Source organism: Protomyctophum parallelum, assembly GCF_964188405.1.
Source record: "Protomyctophum parallelum genome assembly, chromosome: 23".
NCBI classification, from domain to species: Eukaryota; Metazoa; Chordata; class Actinopteri; order Myctophiformes; family Myctophidae; genus Protomyctophum; species Protomyctophum parallelum.
The window spans coordinates 33,569,914-33,593,494 of record NC_139715.1 but is presented as its reverse complement, the minus strand read 5'-3'; the positions used below and the strand labels follow the sequence as shown (position 1 = coordinate 33,593,494).

Genomic DNA, 23,581 nt, shown 5'->3' with positions numbered 1-23,581 from the left:
AACTGAATGCTGCTATACCTGCCGCAGCATGTGAATATGCATTTACGTTTATGCAAATGCTCATTGCAGCACTTTGAGATTCAACCAGATGTAAAGTGCATCATAGAAACAGCACACAGACGTTGCTGTTAGATAGACTGTGCGACCTGCATGGTCGCGGTGGGGGAGGGGAGCTTTACGCTACCTGTACCCCCGGCGGAGGCTTACTTATAATTTATGATAATAAAGTAGCCTTCAGTCAAGGTTTGGACGCTGCTATGTAGCAGCTGTAGTGTTTCCTATGTGACCGTTTATCACGGCACTATGACGCTTATCCAAACTCCAGTGCATTATTATTTATGTTTGCTAGTCCAGAGCGAAACAAAAGACACTTCCAATACACTAGTCACGTGTGCACTACTACGCATTCATGCTGGGAGGAGGGAGCGCTACCGCTGCCTACCCCAGCCAGGTTCGGTTAAATAAACCGACACAAGCTAGTTTTGGAGAAAAGGCTACAACCGATAGCTCCACCGATAGGGGCCACCTGCTGAAGGAAGGGAGCGCGTACGCTGCCTGTATCAGCTGCAGCTAATGAACATAACAAGCTATACACCAATAGCTGTTAATAAATGCTTGAGCTAACAAACGATTAGTAGTAAGTAACATCAAGCTGGCCGTATGCTGGAGGAGCGGAGCGCATACGCTGCCTGCCCTGTACCAGCTGGGCCAACAAACAGTAAGGCAAGCTATATACAGATAGCTTTTTATCTTCAATAGTATAATAAGCGCTTGGGCTACAACTACAGGTAGCAGCGCCAGTTAGAGAGCTATGCTGGAGACCAGCTAGGCTACTAAAAAACAAGACAAGCTATAGCCTGTTCATAAACAGCTTTAACTTTAAGCTACTGGTAGCAGCTGTGAGCTACGCTGTCAGTAGCGCCAGATACTCTGTGCTGGGGACCAGCTGGGCTAATAGGACCTACAGGTACCCAGGGGCACTAATCCGACCTGTGGGAACAAACCAGGTTGCACCCACTGTATATGCAAAAAACTGTTAATGGAGCTTTGAGCTCCAGACATACTGGTAGCAGCTTCAGCTAGGCCCACTACTGGGGGCCAGCTGGGTTAACAACCAGACAGGCTATGTACACCAGTAGCTGTTAATACTATTTTGCTACAAACTATACTGGTAGCAACATCAATACCCTGGGAGGACGCAGGAAGCTGCTCCTGTACCGGGCTGATAATAACAACAATACAGCTATTCGCAAAAGCAGTTAAGCTTGAATGCTGCCAATATCGGTATATGGCTTTGGCCAGCAAGGCTCTTGCCATCACCAGCAGGGGCTAAACAAAGCTTAAAAAGTAGCGTGTTTAACAAACGAAGGTAATATGACAGTGTTCTTATCCTTCGGCAAGTCTTATAGTCGCTTATAATAAGCGCTAGCGTTCACAGTCGAACAGACCTCGTATGCAGAGCAGGGAGGCGGCGCAAACGCAGCCTTTACCCACACACAGGAGGTTATGCCATGATAAGTATATGATATCATATGAACGTCTGTTTAGCGGGGATAGCGCCGCTTTAAACGATAACGTATCTTCTGTCCGGGGAGGGTTTTGTTAGCCTTCATTACCGGCGAGAGAGATTGGACGCTCCTGCGTCCACGTGACATGGGTTGTCACCGAGTGCCTCCCTCAGATGTTGGGGGCCAAGGCACCCAGGGCAGAGGTCATGCCCATCCTCTGGCCGCAGAGGAGCCTGGCGGGAGGTGCACAGGTGGTGGCGGGGTTCGTCCATTGGAAACCCGCAGATGTAGCCCAGAGCGCGGACGCTAGTGGTCGCTAGGGGTGGAGCCGTAAACTGGTAGGAAGGGAGCGCGGACGCTGCCTGTGCCAGTAGAGGCTACTGTAGCTGCTAAAGGCCGCTTAGCTGGAGGGAGGGGGCGCGCACGCCGCCTATGCCAGGTAAGGGGTGCTCTAGCAGAGACCAGTATATATGATATATATATAATGATATAGTTATATATATATAATTTCAGAAAAACCAACCTATAAAGTGGCAATGGCTCTGTGCCGAAATTAAAGTACACTATTTGAGAACAAGTGACTAAATCAGTCAAGCCAATTCATATAACCGGGGTTACTGACGTAACCTCGCGGTGGTGCTATATAGCTGGCCAGTGCCAGCAAAGACTCATTCAGAGAGGCAGAGTAATATAGCAGTAAATAAGTACACTTATAAGTAGTATAAGTATAAGTATAAGTAGTATAAGTATAAGTAGTAAGCAAATAATAATAGCGTCGACTCACGTGCTGGGAGCGGGTAGCGCTAACGCTTGCCGTCACTAGCACTGCGGCGCAGCCTTCGTGGGAAAACAAGACAGCGTAAGCTGTCAAAGAGAACGAGCTATCCGTTCACTTTGACGGGTGCTAAACGGGACGCTCAGGTCGCCGTTTGTAGCACGCGGCGGTGCTATATAGCTGGCCAGTGCCAGCAAAGACTCGCTCAGAGAGGCAGAGTAATATAGCAGTAGATAAGTACACTTATAAGTATAAGTAGTATAAGTATAAGTAGTATAGGTAAGTAGTAAACAAATAATACTAGCGTCGACTCACGTGCTGGGAGCGGGTAGTGCTAACGCTTGCCGTCACCAGCACTGCGGCGCAGCCTTCGTGGGAAAACAAGACAGCGTAAGCTGTCAAAGAGAACGAGCTATCCGTTCAACTTTGACGGGTGCTAAAACGGGACGCTCAGGTCGCCGTTTGTAGCACGCGACCGTGTGTGTTGCAGGGAAGCAGCGCGCACGCAGCCTATGCGAACAGGGGTTGTCTGCTTACCTTGTTCCCACGGGGAAAGAAGACGATGTGAAGCCCAGCTCCACTCGAAAACGATACAATAATAGTAGTATTAAGTCGCAGTCCCTGGAGGGCGAACGCACGCGTCACAGCTCCGACCAACAATGGTCGCGGGACTACCGGCGACTTAGTAGTAGCAAAGCAATAGTTCTGTTATCGTGCAGTTTAATTCTGCTGTAGAACTCTGTGCTATGTACAACTTGCGCAAAGCGAGAAGAAATTAGGGGCTGAGCCCCGGACGACTGCCGGAAGTTATAGACGACTCCGGGTCATCACGGGGTCAACCGACATTGTTGGTATAAAATACTCGACTGCGCATGCGCGAAGGGACGTATTCAGTGCTTAAAGCACCGCCTCTGGCGGTCAGCAGGGACGAAATAGAACTAAAATCTAAATGTGCTGCCAAACACAACACTGCTTCAAATGATTGCATTTAGGATGAATGGCCTAGCGGGACGGGGAGCGACAGGGAGGGAGGAGAACAGATCTCACAGCCTAGCGGGACGGGGAGCGACAGGGAGGGAGGAGAACAGATCTCACAGCCTAGCGGGACGGGGAGCGACAGGGAGGGAGGAGAACAGATCTCACAGCCTAGCGGGACGGGGAGCGACAGGGAGGGAGGAGAACAGATCTCACAGCCTAGCGGGACGGGGAGCGACAGGGAGGGAGGAGAACAGATCTCACAGCCTAGCGGGACGGGGAGCGACAGGGAGGGAGGAGAACAGATCTCACAGCCTAGCGGGGAGCAACAGGGAGGGAGGAGAACAGATCTCACAGCCTAGCGGGACGGGGAGCGACAGGGAGGGAGGAGAACAGATCTCACAGCCTAGAGGGACGGGGAGCGACAGGGAGGGAGGAGAGCAGATCTCACAGCCTAGCGAGGAGCGACAGGGAGGGAGGAGAACAGATCTCACAGCCTAGTGGGGAGCGACAGGGAGGGAGGAGAACAGATCTCACAGCCTAGCGGGACGGGGAGCGACAGGGAGGGAGGAGAACAGATCTCACAGCCTAGCGGTGAGCGACAGGGAGGGAGGAGAACAGATCTCACAGCCTAGCGGGACGGGGAGCGACAGGGAGGGAGGAGAGCAGATCTCACAGCTGATGGATGGTCGGTCTCACCTTTCTCCTCGTCTGTAGCGATGTTCTCCCAGTCGTCTGCAAGTGGTTTGACAACTGGACAGAGGGACAGGGGACAGGGGGACAGGGGGCAGAGGGACAGGGGACAGAGGGACAGAGGACAGAGGGACATGGGACAGAGGGACAGGGGGCAGAGGGACAGGGGACAGAGGGACAGAGGACAGAGGGACATGGGACAGAGGGACAGGGGGCAGAGGGACAGGGGGACAGGGGGACAGGGGACAGAGGGACAGAGGGACAGGGGACAGAGGGACAGGGGACAGGGGGACAGAGGGACAGGGGACAGGGGGACAGGGGGACAGGGGACAGAGGGACAGAGGGACAGAGGGACAGAGGACAGAGGGACAGGGGGACAGGGGGACAGAGGGACAGAGGGACGAGACAGACGGGCAGAAAGAGAAGGGGAGATGAGAAGAGATACAGACAGACAGGTACATTATTGTAATATGTAATATATAATGTACTAAGTCCATTAGTTCTTCCATTTTGTCTCACCTGGTTCTTCTGGTGGGGCGACTGTCTCTGTCTCCGTGGCAATTGGCTCCGGAGTCTCCGAGACTGGTGGTGGTGGAGTCACCTCAGAAGGTTCTGAGGAGAGGAGAGGAGTTGAGGTGATTCTTCATATCCATAGCAGACCTACAAGCTCATAGCGCGCCACCGAGTGGCGCGCTATGAGCTTGTAGGTCTGCTATTTTTTGAAAAATCGAAGAACGACTGACATAGAAACATGGCTTTATCAGAAAACTGTCAGGATGTAGAAGACATTTTTAGAATCTGATCTCAGGTCAGAATGGGTTAAAAGGTTGCTCTAGAATCAATGCACTGGTTCAACTTAGAACTGCCAGAGAGGGAGGGAGGGAGTGGGACGGGGGGGGGGGGGCTTTAAGGAAGTATGAAATATGAATAACATGACCGATTGACCGTCATCGTGTACCTTCAGGCGTGTGTGTGGCGATCACCTTCTTCTTCCTCTTGTCTCCGTAGACAGGCTTCTTCTTTGGCATCGAGTCCTTGGATGGCACTTCAATACCTGGACAGGAGGGCTATGGTTAGGATATAAACACTTCAATACCTGGACAGGAGGGCTATGGTTAGGATATAAACACTTTAATACCTGGACAGGAGGGCTATGGTTAGGATATAAACACTTTAATACCTGGACAGGAGGGCTATGGTTAGGATATAAACACTTCAATACCTGGACAGGAGGGCTATGGTTAGGATTTAATCACTTCAATACCTGGACAGGAGGGCTATGGTTAGGATATAAACACTTTAATACCTGGACAGGAGGGCTATGGTTAGGATATAAACACTTCAATACCTGGACAGGAGGGCTATGGTTAGGATATAAACACTTCAATACCTGGACAGGAGGGCTATGGTTAGGATTTAATCACTTCAATACCTGGACTGGAGGGCTATGGTTAGGATATAAACACTTCAATACCTGGACAGGAGGGCTATGGTTAGGATTTAATCACTTCAATACCTGGACAGGAGGGCTATGGTTAGGATATAAACACTTCAATACCTGGACAGGAGGGCTATGGTTAGGATATAAACACTTCAATACCTGGACAGGAGGGCTATGGTTAGGATATAAACACTTCAATACCTGGACAGGAGGGCTATGGTTAGGATATAAACACTTCAATACCTGGACAGGAGGGCTATGGTTAGGATATAAACACTTCAATACCTGGACAGGAGGGCTATGGTTAGGATATAAACACTTCTGGACAGGAGGGCTATGGTTAGGATTTAATCACTCCTGGACAGGAGGGCTATGGGCAGCAGTGGCTCAGGGGTAGAGTGGCCCGGTAGATTATTGCATGTCAAACTGGAGGTCCTAATGGGGGGCTAATTAGTGTCCATTTGGGGGTCCTTGAGTTTGGGAACCACTGCTCTAGGCAGTGGGTGACTTAAGAGTGAAACGTGGTACCCTGGGCCTGCAGTAAAGTGTGGTAAAGTGTAGTAAAGTGGTACCCTGGGCCTGCAGTAAAGTGTGGTAAAGTGTAGTAAAGTGGTACCATGGGCCTGCAGTAAAGTGTGGTAAAGTGTGGTAAAGTGTAGTAAAGTGGTACCCTGGGCCTGCAGTAAAGTGTGGTTAAGTGTGGTAAAGTGTAGTAAAGTGGTACCCTGGGCCTGCAGTAAAGTGTGGTAAAGTGTAGTAAAGTGGTACCCTGGGCCTGCAGTAAAGTGTGGTAAAGTGCGGTAAAGTGTGGTAAAGTGTGGTAAAGTGGTACCCTGGGCCTGCAGTATCTTCAGCGTGGCCTCGGCTCTGGCGCGGGCCTCTCTCTGGGTCTTGGTGAGGAGCTTTCCTTCTTTCTTCAGTCTCTCCTTCCTCTCCTTCTCCTTCTGTTTCTTCTTCTCCTTCCTCTCCTGCTCCAGTTTCTCCTGAGATTGGGGAGGGGGTCCAAGAGGTCGTGGTCACAATAAACAACCATAAACGCACCCAGAACAGCACAGGTGTGTGTGTGTGTGTGTGTGTGTGTGTGTGTGTGTGTGTGTGTGTGTGTACCTGCTCCAGCCTCTGTTGTTCCAGTTCTGCCAATCTCCTCTCTCTCTCCTCCTCCTCCCTCTTGGCTCGCTCCTCCTCCTGCAAAGCAGAAACCAGAGTCAGTGAGACCAGAACATCTCCAGGAGCACCAGTCAGTGTGTGACCAGAACATCTCCAGGAGCACCAGTCGTACTCCACGGGATGCATCACCTCTTTCATCTACGCCAGAGCTTCCTGAACATTAGCAAGAGAGGCCAACTTTGCTTTACTTCCCGTATACCCGTTTCCACACCTAAGCGCGAAACGGTTTTGCGCCGCGGACAGAATAAGCTGTGACGGCGTGTGCGCAGCTGGTTTTTAGACGGCTGGTGGATGGGAATTAAGCTCCACCTCTGCGGACGATTGACGCGGAGGAGAGCGCTTCCGGGAATCTGGCCGTCGCGCAAGTCATCCCCGCGGAAGTGGAGCTTTTTTTCCATCCACCAGCTGTCTAAAAACCCGGTTTTGAAGCTGGGTGGATAGGTCAAACCACGCCTACTATATTTAGGAGACCATTTGTAGGCTTTGCGAACCATTTCGCCTCTAGTGGCTCCAATGAAGTTCGCCCATCTTCATACATAGACCATCTTCACTGTGGCTTTACTTTATAAGAACTCTATATCCCATGATGCATCACCTCTTTCATCACGGCCAGAGCCTCCTGCATGGCCTTCACTGTGGCTTTGCTGGGACCTTTCTTCTTCTCCTTCTCCGGCTCCTTCTCCCCTTTCTTCTTCTTCTTGTCTTTCTTCTTTTTATCTGACTCAGCCTCCTCTGGAGGACCAACATCAGCACAACATGATGAGACAGACAGACAGACAGACAGACAGACAGACACAATTATCGTTAGCTAAAACGAAATAAATATGAAACGATACCCATAACTTGCGTATCTGTCGATACAGAGTACCGATACGATGCCAGTGTGTAATTTAAAATCACACCCGTGTGAAGTGAGCGGCAATCTAGGATGGCGGATATTCAAAGCCTCTAAAGAATTTCATTCGTGACTTGGTCTCGCATCGCTCCGAACACGTAACCTTTTGTGACGAGATAAGGCGTATGCGCTAACGCTAATGCTAACGACCACTGCTCACAACAAACTCCCCGATTACCCGGAAATGAAACGGAGGCTTTACAAAACTACTGAAATCACAAAGTAAATCTCCTTAGTTTTCTTTCTCTGTATTAATTCATACATAAGCCTGGCCTTTTGGAGGATATGAAATGTCTTACATTTGCATCACTGTGTCATTTTTTTAACCGACACATGTATATGTTATTTATTACGCAATAGGTTTTTTTTTCCCCTGACATGGATGATCCCATAGCCCAGGAGGTGGAGACAAAAACATTATGGATCAATTAACCTCGTGTCACCGGGATTTCCACCTTGCAGGAAAGCCTGGTCCGTGTGATCCGGTCGGGAGCGGATGCTAACTTATCAGGCAGGAAACCACAACCGGAATAAGAACTACCCAAAATGATTCCTCGGAATCCTTGCGATCAAACTTTTAGGGCGTACCCAATAAAATAGAATTCCCCTGTGGGATAATAACCTTTATTAGACGGTACAGAGACGGTAAATTAGTCTGTGGAAAGTACACTCACATTTATATTTATTTTGTATTCTGCGAAACTACGCAGCATCAATGATTTCATTGGGTAGGCCCTAAAATGATGATCGCAGGGATTTATCTTGGGGTAGTACTTATTCCAGTTGTGGTTTCCTGCCCCATGACTACAAATCAGTGACTACAACAGGACATAAATGGTAAATGGTAAATGGTGCATTTATATAGCGCCTTTATCCAAGGCGCTTTACAGAGATTGTGCATTACATTCACCCATTCATACACCTTTACATAGATTGTGCATTACATTCACCCATTCATACACCAATGGCAGCGGAAACCATGCAAGGCACCAACTAGCACATCGGGAGCAATTAGGGGTTCAGTGTCTTGCTCAAGGACACTTCGACAGTAACTCTGGGGGAGACCGGGTTCAAACTGGCAACCTTGCGGTTACCATCCAGGCACTCTACCCCTGAGCCACCGCCGCCGCCTACATACAATCTGCTCCCGACCGGATCAGGCTATCGACCAATAAACAGGTCTGGGAAAAGTCCCCGCCCACCTTCTCCCATTGGCTCGTCCTGTTCTTCCGCCACGGGAACGTCGGCAGCCTCGGTGTCGTCAGCAGCAGCAGGAGGCGGAGCCGGAGGAGCAGGCTCCGCCTTCTTCACCTCCTCCTCCTTCACCTCCTTCTCCTTCACCTCCTTCTCCTTCACCTCCTTCTCCTTGTCCTCCCTCTGTTTCTTCTTCAGACGGTCCTCGTCCTTCTTTTTCTTGTCCCTCTCTTTCTTCTCCGCTTTCTTCTGGGCGGCCGTCTTCATCTTGGGGGCTCCGCCTCCTCCCTCCTACAGTAGAAAGAATAGATTCATATAGATTCATATATATTCATATATATATATTCTGGGCGGCCGTCTTCATTTTAGGGGCTCCTCCTCCTCCCCCTACAGTAGCACAAAGAATATATTCAAAGATTTGCGCCACATTTTCACGATTTTCCAAAAAATAGCAGATCTACAAGCTCGTAGTGCGGCACTCGGTGCCGCGCTATGGGCTTGTAGATATGCATTTTTTTAATAGTAAAGTATAACATAATGCTTAAAACACCAACAGGGGTTCCTGTCCTGAATGAGTTAAATATCTCTACATTGTGATAGTAATCATGACGATGTGCAGACCGCGGCCATCTTAGTTTAATGAGTTAAATATCTCTACATTGTGATAGTAATCATGACGATGTGCAGACCGCGGCCATCTTAGTTTAATGAGTTAAATATCTCTGATAGTAATCATGACGATGTGCAGACAGCGGCCATCTTAGTTTCATCATAGGCATCCGTCCGTCAGTGATGACGATGGATTGCGCCTGGGTGGTCATGATTTCTTGCAGCGACGGCTGTGGCTGGACAGCCCCGCTCCGGAGTGACAGTCTTTAGCGCAGTTGGTGCAGACAAAACGAGAGGGGACTGGCACAGCGGCCATCTTAGTTTAATGAGTTAAATATCTCTACATTGTGATAGTAATCATGACTATGTGCAGACAGCGGCCATCTTGCCATTGGAGTTCGGAAGCACTGGTTTTCAGTAAAGTAACATCCTGCGCTGTCTCCAGCATTATGTGCACCTTCAGAACAGGTGGTTACGCAGGGCTGTGGCAGGCCGATATTACCGTGTACCGCAATATTTGAAATCAATATCGGTAATATCGCAGAGTATATAAATAATTACCGAATACCGTCATAATACTAATATCGTCATTTTACCGTCATGTAGGCTAAATATAGAAGAAAAATAATCATAATAAACGTCTACATTACTATATGTGTGTGTCTGTGTGATGAATTTACGAGTACCGTAATTTCCGGACTATAAGCCGAGGCTTTTTACCCATGATTTGAACCCTGCGGCTTATACAACGGTGCGGCTAATCTATGGATTTTTACAGCTAACGCAGAGCCATCTCAGGCTCTGAGCTAACGTAGCTGCGGCTTATAGTCCGGTGCGGTTTATAGTCCGGTGCGGCTTGTATATGGGATTTTCCCTAAATTTGGCTGGTGCGGCTTATATTCAGGTGCGGTTTATAGTCCGGAAATTACGGTATTTCATTTTAAACAACTATAATTTGCCTAGTAATAACTTAGTGTCCATGCATTGACTGGCACTGACGCTGAATTACGGCGACGAGGCGACAGCAGCGTTGGCGGACCGCCTCGGCCCAGGAAGGCAAACAAAACATGGCGCCGGTGAGAGTAACGAGTCCTAGCAAGTTGGTTCGTAAAAAAACACATCTGGAAATACTGCTGTTTGGCAGCATTTCGGGTTCCAGACAAATGAAAAAGGCCGATAATCGATAATACTGATTCTTTTTTAATATATTTTTTATCCCACGATTTTGTAACCCATTTTTCACCCCTGTGTCAATCATCTGATGTGATCCTGGGCTCTACACACCCTCCACCAACCTAGTCCCCATATATGGGGGACAAGGGGAGACCAACCTAGTCCCCATATATGGGGGACAAGGGGAGAGCAACCTAGTCCCCATATATGGGGGACAAGGGGAGACCAACCTAGTCCCCATATATGGGGGACAAGGGGAGAGCAACCTAGTCCCCATATATGGGGGACAAGGGGAGACCAACGGACTTGAACTCATGCTTCCTTCATGCCTGAGTGTCCAAGTTGCTCCTTCACACCTGACAGGGGGGAGTTTCCCTGGTTGGACGTAGCGCGTGGAAGGAACACGTTATTCCAACCAGTTCCTTTTGATAATACCGATTCTCGTGGTATTATTCACGACATCCAACCCAGGCCCAACCTCCCTATACCCCCCTCAGAGTGATTCATTTTTATTTTTATTTAGATTTTTCGGTACTTACACCTGTAAATAGTTTTCATGTTTTTGAGGTATCTCGATTACTGTCATCATTGTGTTGTGAATGAATGCATGGGACCCGAATGGAAACAAGACCGCAAGGTCTTGTTTCGGTGCTATCCTTTTGGATAAATGTGCTCTGACTGTACCATGTACTGTTTTGGCATTTATTATTGTCTAATAAAATAACCAATCAATCAATACCGATATGGAGCGATATCCAACGAGCACGTCCAAACTCAAGCAACATAATCACCTGCAAAGAATCTCTAGACAGAAAGTAGCTCACATAACATCAGTCTACGGTGGGTTTTTATGAAACAAAACCTTGTAGATAGATAGAAAGAGGATAATTCAAGCGTTTCGTACAGTCTGCAATATGTTGGCGAGTTTGAAGTCGTGTTAATGCAATCAGAAAATCATTTCTGTTTGGATGTATGGGCTGTCAATGGCCAGTTTCCCCAAACGGTGGGTAGGGACCCATTTGTTGGTCACGGACCAATCTTTGGGTCAGGATACCAATTGCGGAGAGAACTCATACAGAATTAAATACGTTAACCCATTCAGGCCTGACGTCGACATTTTAACCCATTCTGACCTGAGATCAGATTCATACGAGGTTTCCACTGGACACACACTGGTCTGATTATAACCCATTCTGACCTGAGATCAGATTAAAAAAATGTCAGTCGTTCTAAAAATAGCAGACCTACAAGCTCGTATCGCGCCACTCGGTGGCGCGCTATGAGCTTGTAGATATGCTGTTTTTCAATAGCTAAAGCATAACATGATGCCAACGCCAAAATGGGTTCCCGTTCAGAATGGGTTAAATAAATGTTTCCTAAATAATGACAATTTTCATGACAAGATTTTAGGCACATTTTAACGATTTTTCAAAAATAGCAGACCTACAAGTTCATAGTCGATTTTTCCAATAGCTAAATTATAACATAATGTTTGAAACACCAAAAGGGGTTCCCGCCCCCAAAATGGGTTAAATTGTAAGCGATGACACAATTATTGAAACTGTAAAACTGTAAAAATGGAAGCAGATGATTGGGTGAAACGTGGGGGGGGGGGTCCTACCTCCTCCTCCTCCTCCTCCTCGGCGCTGTCGGCGGCTTTGCTCTTCTTCTTGGTCTTCTTGTCTTTGACGAGGAGCTCTTCCTCGTCCGAGAACTCCTCCTCCTCCTCCTCCATCGGCGTGGGGGGCGGGGCCACAGCAGGCGGTTTCCTGCCGTCCGCTTCTACTTCCTGCTCCTCTCCTTCGTCCGACGAGGCCGCCGCCCCCCTGCCCCCCTTTCCCTTCTTGGCCCCGCCCCCCTTGGCCTTCTGATGAGGACGAGGCGCCGCCTCCTCCTCGGAGTCAGAGCCAATAGGAGCAGGAGGAGGAGGAGCCTGGGGAGGAGACAAGGAAATGACATTAATAATAATAATAATAATAATAAAACTATATTTGTATAGCACCTTTCATGACAAGAAATGCAGCTCAAAGTGCTTTACAGAACAATGGCGAATAAAAGAAAAGCAAGGCAACGACATTAAAAAACAAGCAGTAATGCAATACAGTGAGGACATGAATAACAAAAAAAATAAAAGATCAATTAAAAGCAATGTTGTAGAAGTGGGTCTTGAGCTGAGCTTAAAAAATGTCTACAGAGGCTGCATTAGACTTATGGACTTGTGACATCTTGTGGACTTCACATTATCTGACATGAAGGTCTTTAAATATGTGGCCTGGAAACAGCTAGGTTGAACTCTGCTAACAAACAAACAGGCAATGATTTAAGTCATGCGATAGTAGATTTACGTCATGTGATAGTAGTCATGTGATAGTAGTCACACATTTCAGCAGGTCACCAATTTCACCGTAACATTGCCATGCTGGAGTGAACGAGGGTGAGTGAGCGAGTGGCCGAGATTTTGGTATTGGGATTCAGCTCACGTCAAATCACCATTACATCTACTAGTGAAAAACAGATATTTGTGTGGTCTTCTTCAGACAGACAGACAGGCAGGCAGGCAGGCAGGCAGACAGACAGACAGACAGACAGACAGACAGACAGACAGACAGACAGACAGACAGACAGACAGACAGACAGACAGACAGACAGACAGACAGATCTTTGTGTGGTCTTCTTCAGACAGACAGGCAGGCAGGCAGACAGACAGACAGACAGATCTTTGTGTGGTCTTCTTCAGACAGACAGGCAGGCAGGCAGACAGACAGACAGACAGACAGACAGACAGACAGACAGACAGACAGACAGACAGACAGACAGACAGACAGACAGACAGACAGACAGACAGACAGACAGACAGACAGACAGACAGACAGACAGACAGACAGATCTTTGTGTGGTCTTCTTCAGACAGACAGGCAGGCAGGCAGACAGACAGACAGACAGACAGACAGACAGACAGACAGACAGATCTTTGTGTGGTCTTCTTCAGACAGACAGGCAGGCAGGCAGGCAGACAGACAGACCTTCTTGTTGTCAGCCTGAGTCTCATCTTCATCACCCTCCTCATCCTCCTGGCTGACTCCTTTCTTCCCTTTCCTGGTTTTCTTCTTCTCTGGTTTTGGAGGCTCCACCCTGCTCTCCACTTCTTCTGTGGTGTCTTTCTGCGCACGCACACACACACACACACACACACACACACACACACACACACACACACACGCACGCACACACGAACGCACACACACACACCTGTCACGAATACAGCAAACCTAGACGATATACAAGCTCACAATGCGTTGAATCATGGTGCGTGGTGAGCTTGTAAATCGTATATTTTTTGACTTTTCTTTTCTTTTTTTAAGCCTTGGAGAATGAACAACGCGGCTCAATGCTAAATCTTCTCAATGCTTAAATTGCTGCTAAATCAGACTATGATGACATTAGCCAATTTAGGGCAGTTGTAATGATGTAGTGATGTAATTTGTTCTATGGTTTCACTTTAAGAATCAATTAAAATAAATTGTGCGCTTGTGTGCATGCATGCGTGTGAGTGCGTGAGAGTGTACATGTGTGTGTGTGTGTGTGTGTGTGTGTGTGTATGCGTGAGAGTGTACATATGTGTATGTGTGTGTGTGTGTGTGTGTGTGTGTGTGTATGTGTGTGTGTGTGTGTGTGTGCGTTTGCGCGTTTGCGCGTTTGTGCGTGCGTGCGTGCGTGTACCTTTGCACCCTGTGTTTCCAGAGATAATTCCTCTAACTCCTTCAGGATGTCATCCTCGCTGGAAGAGGGGAAGAGAGTCACATTTACAATGCAGGCATTTAGCGGAAACTCTGAATCCAGAGCGAGGACAACACAGGGGAATACATCAAATGCATAGACATCTGGGCCCTCATTGATCAACCGTGCGTACGCCAAAATATGGGTGCACGCCGAAGTTACCGACATTTACCATTTCCGCCAAAGCTTGAAATTGAACTTGAGTAGGACAAAAAGTCGCGTCTGGTCGGGAGCTGTCGTACGTTTTGTCCTCACCTGTTTTTCTGTCGTAGAACAGCGGAGCAGCATTGTTTGACCAGCCGAGAGGCTGTCACAGGCATCTAAACATATGTTTAGATGTATAAAACTAATAATACATGTGAAAAAAATATATTTTGTAAAGGCATATTTCCAAGTGTGCAAGCAATTAAAATTGCGCAATTAAAAACAATGTTGCAGGCCCAGGCCGTAGCGTAACGGTCTGGGCACCGGACTGGTGATCCAGTCGCAGTGTGCCGCGGGTTCGACTCCCGGACCCGACACGGCCTTTACCGCATGTCATCCCCCCCATCTCTCTCCCGTTTCCTGTCAGCCTACTTTCTATCCCTTAAAAAATCAATAAAGGCTTAAGCCGCAAAAAAAATATCTTAAAAAAAAAAAAAAAAAACAATGTTGCAAGTCATACAAGCCATTTAAACAGTGTTTTGCATGAGCGCGTACCGGTAGCCCCCCCCCCCCCCCCCCCCCCCCTCCCTACAATAGTTAACTTCCATGACATGGATCGAGAGGCATTTGCATAGCTATTAGCTGCAGTTATAGCTCTTCTTTTCGCAGATAAGTAAGCCTGGGACCGAGTCTATGCAGCTATAGTCAAGTCTACCAACCAACCAGGGCTCGACGCTTAGCAGACAGCGCAAGTGCAGGGGAGTCGAGGGGACCGCATCGGAGATATAGGCTAACCCAGCCAGCCCACCATACCAGTGCCAGCCCACCAGTGCCATGTACATAAGGCTGGTTTAGGCAGCACATTCATATAATTGGACACTGCCCAGCCACAGCAGCGACTCGCGAGGCAATCTAAATAGATTATCATAAACGTGCATGGTCACGGTTTAGAGACAGACAGGACAGGAGGGAGGAGATGCACCTAAAACAGCAGCGTGTGTGCGCGCCTATTTAATTGTTATTTAATTCATATGGTTCACAGGGTCAGGTTTTCGTTCCCCAATATATTTTGTTGTATATTAAATGAATGAAGACTTTAATAATTTAGGCTACAACAGTAGCCTACAACTAACAACACACAGCAGGCGCGTAGCGTGGATCAAATGATTGACTGGGCAAATTAGCATGGGGGGGGGGGGGGGGGGGGGGGGGGGGGCGCATCCCCGGCCGTTAGATGTGAAGTGTGGACGGTTTGGGGGGACCATTTAAAACAAAGGCAGCTTGCATGCTGTGGTTTACTAACCAGAAAGGCAAGCGAGGTGAGAGGAGAAACAGACGGGGTAGGCCGATGTGGGTGTACTACGAAACCTGCACTCGAATCTGTGGCAGATTTAACACTCAATTGATAAATGAGGCCCCTAGGAATCACAGGAAAACCAAGAACCTACAACAGTATTATCAGTCCAACAGTAGTACATTTACCATAATGTCTACAATCTACATGCCATCTCAATTCAAATTAGCCTTTGCATAAGCCTGCAGGGTCGTCACGGCTAGGGCAAGTGCTACGGCAAGTGCTACGGCAAGTGCTACGGCAAGTGCTACGGCAAGTGCTACGGGCCTACAGTTTGGGAGCCAGAAGTTGGAAGCGTTTGTCCCGGATATTTTAGGCAGCGATGGTTCTGCCAGCTTCCCTGTGTTAGCTGACCGGGGGTGAGCGGGGTTGGGTCGTAGGGCTGGATCAGAACTTTGAAGATATGGGGGTGCCATACCTTTGGGGTAGATATGGGGTAGATATGGGGGGTGCCATACCTTTGGGGTAGATTTGGGGTAGATATGGGGGGTGCCATACCTTTGGGGTAGATATGGGGTAGATTTGGGGTAGATATGGGGGGTGCCATACCTTTGGGGTAGATATGGGGTAGATATGGGGGGTGCCATACCTTTGGGGTAGATATGGGGTAGATATGGGGTAGATATGGGGGGTGCCATACCTTTGGGGTAGATATGGGGTAGATATGGGGGTGCCATACCTTTGGGGTAGATATGGGGTAGATTTGGGGTAGATATGGGGGGGTGCCATACCTTTGGGGTAGATATGGGGTAGATTTGGGGTAGATATGGGGTATATTTGGGGTAGATATGGGGTATATTTGGGGTATATTTGGGGTAGATATGGGGTATATTTGGGGTAGATATGGGGGGTGCCATACCTTTGGGGTATATTTGGGGTAGATTTGGGGTAGATATGGGGGGGTGCCATACCTTTGGGGTAGATTTGGGGTAGATATGGGGGGTGCCATACCTTTGGGGTATATTTGGGGTAGATTTGGGGTAGATATGGGGGGTGCCATACCTTTGCTTGCTCGGTAGGCCAACATCAGTGTTTTGTACTCTGTGACTGAGAGCCAATGGAGGGAGAGGAGAGGAGAGGGGGGGGGGGGGGGGGGGGACACACACATGAACATTTTGGGCTGGTTTGAAGACCAAGCATGCTGCGGCATGCTGGATCATTTGGAAAGGCTTTTTTTTTGCAAAAATAATTGTTAATGATGTTTAGAAGATTTAGAACATTAACATATATGTTTTTGCAAAAAGGGTGAAGTGTCCCATTAAATATCAGGTGAAGTTTGATGAAGACTCACTCAAAGTCTTCCTTCTTGGCTCCCTTCTTCTTCTTCTTCCCTTTGGTCGTCTCCTTGGCCGCCCCCGCCCCCTCGATCTCTGCCGCTAACGCGTCGATGTCCACGCCGTCCTCTCTGGCACTGAGACACACACACACACACACACACACACACACACACACAGTCACACACACACACACACACACACGTTTATTAATGTCCACGCCGTCCTCTTTGGCACTGAGACACAATTTTACAATGTAGGCATTTAGCAGACGCTCTTGATCCAGAGCGACTTACATCTAAAAACATGTCATACATCACATATATTAAAAGTAGTTATCATGAATCATGTATAAACTAAGAACGTAACAGTGGAGTATCTATGTCAACTATACATACTATACTATATTATACATGTGTACTATAAAGTGCTATGACTACATAAAATGCAATTCTAGTGCCGTCTACGTAACGAGCTATAAGTCTGTCTAAAATACTATCTAAGTCTACATAAAGTGCTATCTAAGGGGCTAGGCTAGGGCAAGTGCTACGGGCCACGGTGGAGTCTGAAGAGGTGGGTTTTCAGACTACGGCGGAAGATTGGGAGTGATGCTGCGGTTCTGACTGCAATGGGAAGTGCATTCCACAGTTTTGGAGCCAGAAGGGAGAAGAGTTTGGGACGTGTGGAGCGTCACATGCACGCACACGTTTATATCGTCACCGAAAACGTGGTCGTGCTTGTCACTCTCGGATAATAGCCAATCTACAAGCTCACAACTCGTCTATGTATGGCGTGTTGTGAGCTTGTAGATCGGCACGCAGCAGCTCACATCGTCACAGTTGACTAAATCAACTGCATGTTCACCAGTTCTTGTCAACTAAAATCTGATCATATTCATTCATGTAAAACTAGACCAAAATATTAAAAAAAAAAATCACTAAAATATGTCTAAAACTAAATGGAATTGTATTCAAAAGTCCAAATAAAGACTTTCTGCCCAATTTCTCTCTCTCACACACACACACACACACACACACACACACACACACACACACTACATGATGCAACACAAACATCTTCACTTTAAAAAATTGCTAGAAATAAATTTGCCTAAAAAAACTAAAACTAAAATGATTTAGAGGAAATTGCAAGTGCAACAGATTTCATAAAGTTATGACTCAAGACCAGAAATTGTAAAACTTTACCACACAAATACAATAAAACACATGCTGTCCAGGTGAGACCGTTGCCTGTGACGATACCACTCTTAACACATTCTGACCTGAGATCAGATTCATACGAGGTTTCCGCCGGACACACACTGGTCTGATGAACCCATTCTGACCTGAGATCAGATTTAAAAAAATTCTGTCGTTCTTCGATTTTTCAAAAAATAGCAGACCTACAAGCTCGTATCGCGCCACTCGGTGGCGCGATATGAGCTTGTAGATCTGCTATTTTTCAATAGCTAAAGCATAACATGATGCCGACACCAAAATGGGTGCCCGGTCAGAATGGGTTAAAATAGTACAAACAACCTGAGAAAACAATTAACACGACATAAAACCAGTAAACCAGTTTGTTCACCTGAAGTGGCACATCGATTGGAGACGCGGTCAAACTCAATACACGCTGCCGCTGAAGTCATTCCATGCTCTGAACTCTGCCAAACAATGACCTAATTCAACCGGATCAAACTTTAAGTACACTCTATCAAAGCAGCAGAACTTTAACCACACTCTGCTCTAAGTCAATTGCAGGGCTGAGGAGGTGAATGAGACCAAGTCTCTCTCTCTCTCTCCTCTGGGATCCAGCCTGACCTGAACTTGCACACTAGTTGCATCAGCACAACTTAGAGAAGAGCGTGGAAGAGTGATCTCCGTGCACTACTAGCAAATACTGTAGAGCCACACACACATGCACGCACGCACGCACGCGTCATGTGTGAACTCAGAATTCACTTCACATCTCCATGTGACACACACACACACACACACACACACACACACACACACACACACACACACACACACACACACACACACACACACACACACACACACACACACACACACACACACACACACACACACACACACACACACACACACACACACACACACACACACACACACACACACACACACACACACACACACACACACACACACACACACAAAATCTCCGGAACACATGATGCAACTAAACTCAACTGAAGTTAAACTAAGCTGCACGAGACGATGGATAAATGGACAAGACATTCAGAACCTGTAGCCGACCGAACAAAGACCTCTCCATTACTAGGCCCGGTCCATTTTGACCCCTTGCTTTAACCCGTTCAAAGCAAAAGGTTTTCTAAATCATGACAATTTTCTGAAAGATTTGAGGCACATTTTAACGATCTTTCAAAAATAGCAGACCTACAAGTTCATAGCGCACCACTCGGTGGCGCGCTATGAGCTTGTAGATCTGCTATTTTTCAATAGCTAAATTATAACATAATGTTTAAAACACCAAAAGGGGTTCCCGCCATAAGACACGCAAAATACAGCCCAGAATCTCTTCACCAAAACAGCTACAATCAAAGCTCACACGACACATCTGCAACATCATGGGTTGTTGTGACCTTGTTGTTGCACATCGGATACTTTCGCCCGATGTTCGCCCAAGAATAGCCTCTTGAGGTTACAGTCAATTTATTCAATCAATCAACTTCTTATCCTTATTTATTTTTTAAGTGGTGCAACCACTTCTACGTCCAGCTTGCAATGTCCGTGTGCCTGTTTGTTACTTTGTTTGTGTGTGTGTCTGTGTGAGCATGGAACGAGAGAAGTATGTGACATGGCTGCCACCTGCTGGACGCACGGGAGTTGCACCACTTTTTTTAATTCACGTTCTTCAAACGAAACAAAAGACTTGGTTCTGTGTTGTGGCAAATGATACAACGCACCACGACAGATGATCACACCTGACCTTTAAAGGTATATTCAGTGATTTCACTCAAAAAACCTTAGGTTTCGTTTTTGGCTGTGGGACCCAGCCTTTCGTCCAATCAGGATAGAGAGTCAAAAACTAAACCTAAGGTTTTTTGACCCCCAGGGGTTAACTGGGGACAGGGAGGAACTCCTTATATGGTCAGCACACTCTATAGTAGGGAGGATTATCACAACAAAACAAAAAAATAAGTGCCATTTGAATTAAGTGAAATCACTGAATATACCTTTAAGCAACCACTTTTGGGCAGTAACCCCCTTTGGTGTTTTAAACATTATGTTATAATTTTGCTATTGGAACATAGCAGATCTACAAGCTCATAGCACGCCACCGAGTGGCGCGCTACGAGCTTGTAGGTCTGCTATTTTTTGAAAAATCGTTAAAAATGTGTCGCAAATCTTTTAATTTATATTCTTTCAAAGTGAATGTTTTTAAATCAGGTCAAAATGGGTTAAACTCCCATCATATCAGTAGTACAACGAAGACCTGTTGCATCCGCTGATGCAACTAGTACGTAACTAAGATAATGTCAAGTTCTTAATCCTAATCTTATTTATTATTATTTTTAATTTAGGTTCTACAAACTAAACTAAAGACTTGGTTCTGTGTTGTGGCAAATGATCACACCTGACCCTTAAACTCCCATCATATATTAGTACAACAAGGACCTGTTGCATCTGCTGATGCAACTAGTGTGTAACTATGATATGTGCACAGTCAGTGCACGGCACACACATTTATCATATACTGTACTGTACCTGTGGAGACATTAGATTAATTTAGGTCCTCACAAGTATAGTACGTACGTACGTACGTTACCAGTCGGCTAAAAAGCCAATAGGCTTTGCCCGATAGGCAAGCAGCAACGCAGAGCCCTGTAGCCTACATTAACCCATTCTGACCTGAGATCAGATTCATACGAGGTTTCCACTGGACACACACTGGTCTGATGAACCCATTCTGACCTGAGATCAGATTCATACGAGGTTTCCACTGGACACACACTGGTCTGATGAACCCATTCTGACCTGAGATCAGATTCTAAAAATGTCAGTCGCTCTTCGATTTTTCAAAAATAGCAGACCTACAAGCTCGTATCGCGCCACTCGGTGGCGCGATATGAGCTTGTAGATCTGCTATTTTTCAATAGCTAAAGCATAACATGATGCCGACACCAAAATGGGTGCCCGGTCAGAATGGGTTAATACAAATATACGTATTAATATATACTACATTAATACATTGTATTAATGTAGGCCCTGTAGCCTACATTAATACAAATATACTTATTAATATATACTAGGGATGCACCGATCCGATACTCGTATCGGAGATCGGCGCCGATCCAGGCTAAAATTTTAGATCGGGTATCGGATCGGTGGCCGATCCATTATCCGATCCGATAATTATGTGTAATTACAGTATGAAAACAACTCTACCTCCTCTGTGACACAGCAGTGTAGTATTGACAGTATAACATGTGGAATGCAGCCAGGCTAGCCTGCGCACACATTAACCTGGTCTAATTGTTGCACAGTTATTTAATAAATAATTCAGTGCATTTATATCTGTGTTTGTTTCATTTTGTTTTACAAAGTTGGGAAAGTAATGTTTAAGTCAAGCCTTGATGTTGCCTTACACAAAAGAATGATTCCAGACTCCACACAGTGAGGCATACAGCTTAATAGGTTATTACGTTTCTTTGTGGGGGGTATCGGATCGGTACTCTGTATCGGCAGATACTGGACCCCCATGTATCGAAATCGGTATCGAATGCCAAAAAGCCGGATCGGTGCATCCCTAATATATACTACATTAATACAAATATACGCACGCACAATTTCATATACGGTATAGCCTCTAACTGCCTGCCAAGCTCTGATTGATTATAATTTCTATTTACAGTTTGTAGTAGCATGGGTACAGTTCACGGAAAGTACAGGTCAATACAAAGATCTGCCAAGAGGACAAAACCAGGAAAAAGGCACTAAGACTTGTTTACATAAGGGTCCTCCCTTTTCAATTAATCAGAACATTAACGAGACATATAAAAATATATATATACACTGTACACACATGTACAGTATAGAAATATAGAGGGGGGGGGGGGGGGGGTCACTTTTTATTTTTACAGGGGGCAAGTTTCTAATTGGAGCCACCTGTAAGTGCTCTTTGAGAGTGGTTTTGAAGGAGTCTAGGGATTCACATTTCTTAATGGCTGATGGTAGGGCTTTCCATATTTTAGTGGCAGGAGACAAATGAATTTCACCCCTTTTGGTGGAGGCATATTACATATAATTTGTGGGGTCCTTGACATGAAATATTAGCAACACTGATACAGTCAGAAACATAAGGTTTTTCAGATAACTGTCGGGATTTTGAAGACATTTCTTTTTACATTTTCGACGTCAGGCCTAAATGGGTTAACCTTGGGCCTGGTCAAGGAGTCAAGGACCATTACTTGGGACCGCCAAAGGACACCCACAGAGACACTGCGGTGCCAATGTGGCGCCTTCATCCATCTATCAAAGCCTAAATCAATTAGCCAAATTCCAAAACCCAAAATCTTGGCCACTCGCTGCTCACTCACACTCGGTCGCTCTGGCACGGCGTGTGCGGTGATACGGTGACCTGCCGGAAGATGTGACCATCTTGTGTGTGGACTTCACTTCACATAACTTAACCCATTCTGACCTGAGATCAGATTCATACGAGGTTTCCGCCGCACACACACTGGTCCTGATGAACCCATTCTGACCTGAGATCAGATTCTAAAAATGTCAGTCGTTCTTCGATTTTTCAAAAATAGCAGACCTACAAGCTCGTATCGCGCCACTCGGTGGCGCGATATGAGCTTGTAGATCTGCTATTTTTAAATAGCTAAAGCATAACATGATGCTGACACCAAAATGGGTGCCCGTTCAGAATGGGTTAAATGCGTGGCCTAAAAACAGCTAGGTTGAACTCTAAACTCTAATGAACAAACCCAGCTCAGTGGCCTTGTGGTTAGAGTGTCCGCCCTGAGACTGGGAGGTCGGGGTTCGATCCCCGGCCGGGTCATACCAAAGACTGTAAAAATTGGACCCAGTGCCTCCCTGCTTGACACTCAGCATCAAGGGTTGGATTGGGGGTAAGTAAGTCCCTGCTTGACACTCAGCATCAAGGGTTGGATTGGGGGTAAGTAAGTCCCTGCTTGACACTCAGCATCAAGGGTTGGATTGGGGGTAAGTAAGTCCCTGCTTGACACTCAGCATCAAGGGTTGGATTGGGGGGTAAGTCCCTGCGACATACTAGCGTCATGTCCAGGGGGTGTACTTGTACATCAAGCTGCCTCACGCTACAGAAACAGGAGATAGGCTCCTGCCCCTATGGGCCTCATGGCTCGGCAAGGCTACTTACTTCCTTACTCTAATAAACATACATTAAAAATAATTATGTTCGGACACTGCAGTTATGTGGTGTCTACTCTACACGATTGTCACAAATTTGAGCAAAGGTCACCAATTTCACGTGTGTGTGTGTGAGTGAGTGAGTGAGTGGCTGAAATGTTGGGTATTGGAATTTGGTTTTAACACCGTTTGGCTCCAAGTACACATAATAGATCAATG

General features: G+C 46.8%; 1 protein-coding gene across 1 annotated transcript in view; it reads right to left on the bottom strand.

Annotated features, from left to right (window-relative positions):
- The window catches only part of eif5b (eukaryotic translation initiation factor 5B), a gene marked incomplete at its 3' end in the record, with an annotated part of 65,265 nt that overhangs the window by 39,749 nt on the left and 1,935 nt on the right, over positions 1-23,581 (bottom strand). Inside the window, exons 2-12 of the mRNA XM_083758509.1 lie at positions 16,997-17,116; positions 14,151-14,208; positions 13,454-13,591; positions 12,052-12,363; positions 8,657-8,939; positions 7,155-7,291; positions 6,500-6,577; positions 6,225-6,375; positions 4,910-5,005; positions 4,471-4,563; positions 3,958-4,011 (exon numbers count right to left, since the gene is read on the bottom strand). Of these exons, the coding sequence (XP_083614635.1) occupies positions 3,958-4,011; positions 4,471-4,563; positions 4,910-5,005; positions 6,225-6,375; positions 6,500-6,577; positions 7,155-7,291; positions 8,657-8,939; positions 12,052-12,363; positions 13,454-13,591; positions 14,151-14,208; positions 16,997-17,116 (1,520 nt within the window). The remainder of the gene's footprint in view (positions 1-3,957; positions 4,012-4,470; positions 4,564-4,909; positions 5,006-6,224; positions 6,376-6,499; positions 6,578-7,154; positions 7,292-8,656; positions 8,940-12,051; positions 12,364-13,453; positions 13,592-14,150; positions 14,209-16,996; positions 17,117-23,581) is intronic.